General features: G+C 39.2%; 1 protein-coding gene across 1 annotated transcript; it reads left to right on the top strand.

Moving 5' to 3' along the window:
* Positions 1-541: 541 nt before the first annotated feature.
* Positions 542-9,225, top strand: LOC131695560 (mucin-2-like; the record flags this gene model as incomplete). The annotated part of the gene is made up of 2 exons (XM_058984098.1): positions 542-809; positions 7,945-9,225. Coding segments are annotated over exons 1-2 (1,549 nt in total), but the record flags the coding sequence as incomplete, so codon positions are not given.
* Positions 9,226-9,631: the final 406 nt, after the last annotated feature.

The raw sequence follows: 9,631 nt of genomic DNA, 5'->3' as shown, positions 1-9,631 counted from the left end.
AAATCAATGAATAAGTATGGGTGCATCGGTTGCTATCGGTGCTTGTTTGGTTACGCAAGGCTGTTTATTTGTCGCCTCAGCATAATAATGACCTAGTGAGAATGTTGCTATAACAAGTGGTGCGACCCAGAATGGTTCAACTGGAATGCGCCCATCTGGTTATGCAAGTTGGATTTGAAAACGATCGTTCAAGTAATTTACGATCTGTGGGAAAATATGAGTGTGGCCTCGTTTTAAGTGTCCTGACTAAAAGATATGTTAAATTTGGTGTTTATGACCTGTGACCTGAGAAGGATTCACATTGGTGCACGTAGGGATTGGTTTTGTGGGAATAATTTGTGATGCTAGAAAGTATGTCCGTTACATGATTCTAAATTGATGGTTATGAAAGTTTGATGCTTATGATCAGTTATGTTTCCAAATGGAAAGCTAGATGATTTTAAATATATGTTTACCCATCCTCAGGGAAAAATTATTGCAAATCATTCATATACCAAATTGATTCGACTGTTTACAGAGAAACCACACGCTCTTTGGTAATATGTGGTCATCAATACGACGACCAGGACAGTTTCCGAAGAAAGGTAACAATGTGGCCCCTCAAACGTCTGCCACTTCGATAGCTGCTACTGCTGCCATGCACGCTGTTCTTTCTGGGCCGGATGGTTGCAAATCACCTTATGGTCTGATTAACAATGGGTTCAACCGTATAACTAAAAAGATGGAAAACGATTCCAAGAACACAACTCGTGAAAATATTCCATTACATCCGTTGCTGCTGGATGGAAGCAGTGGTGATCAGACTGGACGTATATATAATGCAAATGAGTAAGTATATTATAGTCATCCTCTAGGGAGAGATATGCGAAGACGCCATATTGAGCCAGCGAAACTGTCGAATTTTTGAGCCAGCCGATGCAAACGAGCCATTTTTTGGTAGCATTGCTAGCTTTAAACAATGGAATGAAAGGTTCCCAATTTATCTTTTTTTCCTCCGCACATCTCTGACTATGACGATAACTAGTATGTATTCCAATAATCAATACATATTCTGATAAATATTATATATTATATAATTCTTATATAATAATAAACAGTTTTTTTTCGTTTTATTTTGTTCGATTGCTCAAACCAGCCATTTTTAGTGACAATGCCTTGTTTCGTATAAAAATATTAGGGGAAGATGGGATAAAACGCACCCATTTCTTGAAAAGGGTAACACCAGTCGGAAGTCCGCCAAAGTAAACATACACTGCCAAAGTTTGATAACCGTACATCAATAGCAGCTCGAGAAATGAACAATAAAGGATAACGTGCTCTTTTCATGTAATTATTGTGGCTCGTGCAATAAGGATTTTCAGCTCTTATAAATGCTGTTTTCCTATTATACCAGTGCATTCCAGTTCTATTTATACCGTTGCTCATTATTTTGTCGCACTATATAAGAAAAATCTACTAAATAGTTCACTTTTTGTCAAATTCATATCTCTGCTCCATCTGGAGCAAAATGTCCTCTTTTTTGATTTTGCTAATTTTTTAATCGAAAACAGAAAAATCGTTCTGAAAACCTACTGATTGCATAACCTAAGGCTATTTAATGGCACACTTTTGTGAAATCCCGCCAGAAAACAAAACTATTTACTTGTTCACCGAGTACTCTTCCCCGTTGTTGCGGTACATCCTGCCCCGATGTTGTAATGCATTATGCCCCCTTGTGGTGCATTTTACCCCCGCACAGGTGCATTTTGCCCCGCTTATTTTTCAAAAGTTAATTTTGAATGATTTTAAAGAATTGAATATATTTCATGTTTTTGAATATTTTGCAAAGTGTTATTAGTGTGATTAGTGAGGAAAATATTTATGTATTAATGTATTTAACAATTTAAGTCCTACTGACAATGAGTCTTGAACTAAACTACGTATAATTAATTAATAAATTAATTAATTTGTTAAACGATATCATTAATTAAATTCTCCCAACTAATGTTCTATAGCTGAGTTATGATCATACTTCCTTAAGGGGGTGTTTTACCCGATCTTACCCTATATTTGTTTATTCACTCTAAATTCTTCTTTATATTATCCCACCCAGCGGGAGAGAAACGGCAAAAGTATGTTTTTTCTCAGCATTTTTATGATTATGACAGGATAGTTGAACGAATTATGATGAATTATACACCAAATAACAGTTTAATATATAATCTGTTTATCGAGTGCAAGAACCAAGTCGAATTGCACAAGTCACGTGTGTCCATTCCTGCGTGTGGCATCACACGCAGGAATGGATGTGTTTGCAAACCATTGGATTAATTTTGATGAAATTCAACATTTAGGAAATGAGTAATTTTAATAATTCTCCTTTTGGTGCCTATAACATAAGACGCACTGTTGTACTAAGAAACCCCTATTGTCGAAAGAGTCTTCAAAGCTGTAGAGGGATGTATTTTTAGCCCTAGAACATTGCACTCACTTTTTCACTTCAAAAAGTTACACTGGGGTACAAACGTATCCAATGCGTTTTATAGTTACTATATTCATAGCTAGGCGGATACAAAAGTTGGAAAACTGGCAGCTCTTATTTTAGGACGAAAACGCTGGCATCCCATACAAATGTTCAAGCTTAGCAATTTCGTTGCTGACATCGGTAATAAAAACTTTACATGTAGGATAATTTGGGGAGAGCTGCCGAACATTTCTAAAAATCAATCATGCATCAAAGTAAACAATACAATAATTAATAAAATCATTGTCATCAATTACGATAAGTATCTAAAATACACTGAAATGGTTTTTGTCATGAAAAAAATCATCAAATTTCCACGAACATTTAAAAAAAGGTAATTGCGGGAGAGATGCCGCATGTGCGGGTGAGATGCCGCTCCTTGGTTCCAAACTGAAAAATTATGATCAAATATATGTTTTAGCTCTCGTTGATGTTTTCCTGGTTAAGTGTCATCAGCAAAATTTCGTGAAGCTTGATTACGCTCATAGATCGGCTGGAACCTTCACTTTTCTTAAGGGGGTACTTCCATTTCTAGAAACATTTTTTTATCCAACGATATAAAAATATTTTTCTTTCGCAACCTTGTGTAATAGTTAAATAGGAGTAACTTTTTAAGGGTACTACTTACCTTTATTTATTAGTAGAGATTCCTTAAAGGCAGTTTCTCCGCACAATTAATTGATTTCATTTAGGTTTATTCATGAAAGTTTCATTTAAAAAAACCTGTTTTAATCCACCTAGAGGTGCAATTGTGCCTTTCTCATTTCTCCAAACTATGATTTAATAGCTGGTTCGTACAATATAACATTATGGAAATGTCTTTCATTCTTATTACACTTGGTAAGTATATATAACAGCACCTTTTTGCATTCATCGCGGTATCCGTTTGAATCGGAGTTTTCTATGTGATCGCACTCCACAACCCGTAACTCCGGAGCTGGAAGTCGGATGGAGATGGAATTTAATATCAGTTTCCGGAGACGCCACAAATTTCATTTGAGACTAAGTTGATCAAATCGGTCTAGCCATTTTCGTGAATCCAATATAACCGTTATTCTGAATTTGGATGCTTCCGGATCCGTCAATGGTGGTCAGTGTGGCCAAACAGACTTTGAATGACTGTTGGTGACCTAGATCTACAAATTCAACAGTTGTGTTTACATTTTGGAAAAAAAATCACCTTTTTACATTCATCGCAGAATACGTTAGAATCGGGATTTGCTGCGTGATCGTACGTATCACCCTGTAATTCAGGAACCAGAACTCGGATCCACACAAAAATCAACAGCAGCTGATGGACCTTTCATTTAAAATCAAGTTTGTCAAAATCGGTTCAGAAAATTCCGAGAAACCGATGTGGACAAATCAACAAATTTTGTTTTGTAACCATACTCTTCAACTCGTAATCCGGAACAAGATGTCGGTTGAAAATGAAATTCAATAGCAACCTATGGGAATATTATACCTTTCATTTGAATCTTAGTTTGTAAAAATCGGTTCAGCCATCTACGAGAAACCGATTTGAACATTTTGTTAACAAATCCGCACATACACACATACATACACACATACATACACACAGATATTTTGCGATCTCGGCGAACTGAGTCAAATGTTATATGAGACCCGGCCCTCCGGGCCTCGGTTGGAAAGTCGGTTTTGGAGCAATTGCATAACCTTTCTATATGAGAAAGGCAAAAGAGTAATATTTAATTAGCTTAATCAGCATGAGTTCAATGTTATCTTCATGTGATTATATTTGGAAATGTTGGTGGAATGGGTTTGAAAGTGAAGGGAATGGGGGGTTAGTAGAGTGGCAGTGGAGGATGCGTCAGAAATCTTTCATCTTATTTCGGTATACGGGGTGGATGAATGAAATGCGGGCGTGAGGGTGATCCAAGGGGAGGGGAGTGATGAAGGAGGGTGGTGTAAGGGCAAGGCGAGGGGGGGAGGGGCGGCGACGCAATACGCAACTGAATATTTTTCCTTCCATTTGAGACTTGGTTTGAGAAAATCGGTTCAGTCATCATCGAAGAACCGATGTGTCTTTAATTGTGGAATATGCCCGGAATTCCGGACTTCCGGAATCGTCGATAGTGGACAATATATTCAAAGAATGTTTGATTGGCAATCAGTGATCTATATCTGCGATTAGAAGTAATTTGGTGACCATTTCAATAGTTTTGTACCGATTTATATGGGAAATTCCAGTGTATCCTTACTAACACCCCTGTAACTCCAGAAGCAAGAGTCAGAACCGAATGAAATTCAGCAGTAGTCAATGGTATTACTGTATCTTTCATTTGAAATGAAGTTTGTAAAAATTGGTAGAGAATTCGTTGGGGAATGGGTGTGATATTAGCTTAGGAACTTGGCGGGTTCCCCGGGGGCGTCATGAACCGTCATAGGTGGCCAATGTGGTCAAAGCTAGGGTTCGTCGCGGTTGCGGTAATTACCGCAACCGCGCGGTATTTACCGCACCCGCACCGCGAAAACTGCGGTGCGGTGATACACTTTTATCCGCGGATGCGGTGCGGGAAATGAGCATTTACCGCGCGGTATTACCGCAACCGCGCTTCAAAAAACAATTGATAAAGTATGCAGTCTGCATTAAAAAGTGAATTAAAACTATGACTTTTACCATTTGAGAAGGACGCAACTAGATTTATTTTCTGAACGAATGCTTAGCAATGTCATTATTAGGAACATCTCTCTCTCTCTCTCTCTCTCTCTCTCTCTCTCTCTCAGAACGTTCGATTTTTATGTATTACCCTACAATAGAGAAACATGATAAACATTTAATTGCTCTAATTTCCATAGACTTGACAATGATTTGAAAAGAAATCCGAATATAATCTGTATTCGACCTATCGCACCTTGATTTTTTACAGTTTGGTCATTCAAATATGGTAAAACATACTGTTACTAAGAAATAAAATCTATAAGCTGTGTCCAATATAATTTGGCACAAATTATTTTTACGACATATTTTGAAAACTATTTGTTTTATACTTCAAAGAAAAAATTTACAAACGAACCTTTTCAAATACATAAAACGCAAAATCCAATCATTGAAAAACAATTGAATTTTTCTGTCAAATCCAATTACAAAATGCATCATTTCACCTGATTCCTCTTGGTAATCGTGGAATTATGAATCCTTTTCAATGGCATTTTCTCGACAGTGAATTTTGATTAATTTGGAGAACTTAGAAATGAACTAATGATACTACGACATAACACCAACCCAAAGAATGTAATTGTCATCATCAAACCAAACGAATTTGGAGGATTTTTTTTTTTGCGTGCGTCCGTCGTTCGTCCAACTGGGAATATTTTCTACCAAATTAACGAATAATTTTTTTCAGTTAGGAGTATTTTGTAACTTTTTGAAAGTAAAGCTTTCGAAGTTAGTGTAGGGTATTGCGATTTTTGTTGTGTTTCTCAAAGTCTGCCTCAAGGTCTGCTGACAAATGTCAAAGTTATCCCAGATGCCAAATTTTGCATGGTTTGGACAGTTTTTGCCCTAATTGAAAATTTATCTCGAAACTTTAACGTGGGGGTTAGGTATTTTTACATAGAATCTGTATACAAAGTTTGAAAGAAATCGGTTAAGTAGTTTTTGAATGGAAGGTAACACCGCAAATCATATTTTTCCAGATACGTTCTACAAAAAGCTTCGTCATCGAGTCGTTTGTTGATATTTTTGCATGGAAAAATTACAGCATGTTATTGAAATGATACACTATGATGTACGAAAGTTTTGATCAGTTCGCTTCACGCAAAGTTTCAAAAAAATCGAGAAAAAGTTTTTTTTTTCACGCCAAAACCCTTACCACTCTTAATAAAACTTGCAAAGTTGAATATTTTCATAAATGTTATATTCTGAGGAGTCCGTCTTTAATTTTCGTGTAAATAAGAATAACATTTTACTATATATGGCTACACAAAACAAATGATTAATTTTTCACCACAATTTTTAAAATGCATAATTTTTACCGCATTACCGCGCGGTGCGGTGCGGTAAATGCAATGCGGTTGCGGTAAGCGGTGCGGTTTTATTATTTTTTTGCGGTTGCGGTGCGGAATATCCATTTACCGCCCACATCCGCACCGCGACGAACCCTAGTCAAAGCTGCTTTAATTGATCATTAGTGATCCAGACCCGCAAACTAGAGTAATGTTACATCAATTTTAATATGTTTTACATCATTTTAACATCATGGTGGTACCAGTTTATATGGGAATTTGCTGTGTGACCGCACTCTTCAACCCGTAACTCCGGAACCGGAAGTCGGATCGACTAAAAATTCAATAGCAGCTTATGCGAGCGTTATACCTTTCAGATGAAACTAAGTTTGCGAAAATCGGTTCAGCCATCTCTGAGAAAATTGTGTGAGTTTAAATGACACACACACATACACACATACACACACATACATACACACACAGACATTTGCCGATCTCGACGAACTGAATCGAATGGTGTATGACACTCGGCCCTCCGGGTCTCGGTTAAAAAGCCGATTTTTACAGTGATTGCATAGCCTTTCTTTGTATGAGAAAGGCAAAAAGCATTAATTCGTTGAAATTTTCGTTTTTGCCTTTCTCATATAGAAAGGTTATGCAATCACTTTGAAAAACGTCAACCTAATCCCGGCCATTCGACTCAGTTCGTCGAGATCGGAAAAAGTCTGTATGTGTGTGTCTGTGTGTGTATGTATGTATGTGCGTATGTGTCAAATAATGTCACTCATTTTTCTCAGAGATGGCTGGACCGATTTGCCCAAACTTAGTCTCAAAGGAAAGGTGCAACCTTCCCATCGGCTACTTTTGAATTTTGGATCGATCGGAATTCTGGTTCCGGAATTACGGGTTTAAGAGTGCGGCCACACAGAAATTTCTCATATAAACTATAGGAAAAATTAAAAATAGAATTTTTATTTTTGATGCTAAATGTGTTCAAGGTGCATGAAACGTCGAGATTTGATGCAAACTCGAAAAAAAATTGACGACTATTATCTTTTTTGGATTTTGGCACATTTTTGCCTTTCTCAGTGTATAGCCAGTCATTACAAGTGTTTTTTTCCGCGCTTCAAACTTCGATCAATTACCAGTGAAATACTACCGCCTGTTCAATAGTTTGGACTTTGTTTAGTGAAAGATTCTTGATCGTCTTCTCTAAGTTATTCCCTTCTGGAATACGCTTCATAATTAGTGCCTACAATCGCAAAAAGTTTTTTGCAAATTAACATCAGAAGCCATTGTTCGCTCTACGACACTCACCGCATCAACGATCGGCAAGCACCCACAGGCACTCACGCTTCTGTCATCGCTTCATCTCGCCGACAACATGACAAGAAGCAAATGCGATGCCGATACTTGTTTTGGTGGATCAGGATCGCGAATTGGCAAAATTTTATGCGAACTCTGCTCTAAAGGCCTCCACCTCAAATGCGCCAATTTAAATAGCTCTCTCGTCAAGTCAATTCGAGATGCTCCTGGTGTTTGTTGGCTTTGCCCCCAGTGCCGAGTCCAATCCAACCGGAACAATTCGTCCAATGATACTATGAATCTAATTCTACAACGCACGAACACTGCTTTAAAACTGATTGGTGGTTTGTCGGATACCATGCAGATTATCTGTCGTATGTATTCTCAACAATGTACGAAACCAAGCTGTCATTCCGGACTTCGCAATAACGCGGATAAAATCAGCAACGATGGCGCCCCATTCCTTGAGTTTCTCGACGATTTGCAATTCAACATTAGCAACCTCTACGAATCGTTAATTGACGACAACAATAAACGGCCTCGCACAAGCAGTACTTCCAGACCATCCCTGTCGCAACCTGATAAAATACCGAGAGTCGACGTTCCTATATCCAGTCCTTCTGCCACAAACATTATAGCTTCCTCCGTTTCAGATTCGAATAGTCACACGAATCTGCTACCCGGCTCTTCAAACTCCGACGGCATAATCACAAACGATCAACTTAACAACAGTACCACCTGCGGTCTACCGTATGCCTCTGCTTCATCCGTTCACAGCCGAATGGACTTCTTCGACTCCACCGCCGCGGCACCGACTGCTGCTGCCAGTTCACATTTCAACCCAGCACCCACTAATACCATTACAACTGACTTCGAACCAACCGAAACTGAAACTACAACTACCGTCGTTGACCCGATCGCCACTAATGCTCAACATGCCACTCCATCGGCGCTGAATACGATCACCACCAACATCACCTTTGCTCCACTGCCCCCACGTACTGCATCAGCTCGCCCGCCAGCTCCTACCGCCACTGCCTGCCTATCTGTACTGCCACCGCCACTCCTCACTGCTACTACCACCAGCTCCGCCAACGCAAACGCATTCTGTAACGCCCTACAAAATCATTCATCATCTGGTATCGCCTCGTCATCTACATCTACTGCACAACCCACTACTTTAACTCATGCTGCATCACGTTACATCCATTCGACGCTAGTCGATACGAACACATTAAGGAACCCGCCGCTTATCAATCAAAACAACTCCGCCAGGCAAGTCAATGTTATCTCTAATATACCATACGTTGGCCCCAATCAGTTCCGTGTACCTCGCCCTGCTGGATCACACGGCTATAGTAACGACAGTCAGGATAACCAAGCCAATCAAATCACACCCCTTCTGGTAGCCCCCACCACTCAGCATGTACCAGTCGCCTCTTACGAAGGTAATTGGTACTATCTTACTAGATTTTTGCCAAGCGAAAAAGAAGAAAATATTGTTACATACGTACAAGCCCGCATCAAATGTATCCGTAACCGTATTCAGTGCTTGAAGTTAGTGCGCCCAAACCAAGATCGTCCCCTATCTTTCATCTCATTCAAATTGAATGTTCCTTCTGAATTTGAAGAGTCAATTACTAAACAAGACTTTTGGCCCAACGGAGTAACAATCGCTCCTTTTTTAGACTACAATCCCAAACAGCAGCTTGCACCACCCGGCCCAAAACAAAACACGCAACGCAGACCGAGTTCGTCCCGCTTCTTGCCACCCCGCTTACAAGAGATCCCCAACAGCAACACTCAATCCCCACTCTCGTTTACAAGAGCACCCCAACCGTACCGTCAATTCTC

The sequence above is a fragment of the Topomyia yanbarensis genome, unplaced genomic scaffold, assembly GCF_030247195.1.
Source record: "Topomyia yanbarensis strain Yona2022 unplaced genomic scaffold, ASM3024719v1 HiC_scaffold_435, whole genome shotgun sequence".
Lineage (NCBI taxonomy): Eukaryota > Metazoa > Arthropoda > Insecta > Diptera > Culicidae > Topomyia > Topomyia yanbarensis.
This window is presented reverse-complemented; position numbering and strand designations above follow the sequence as displayed.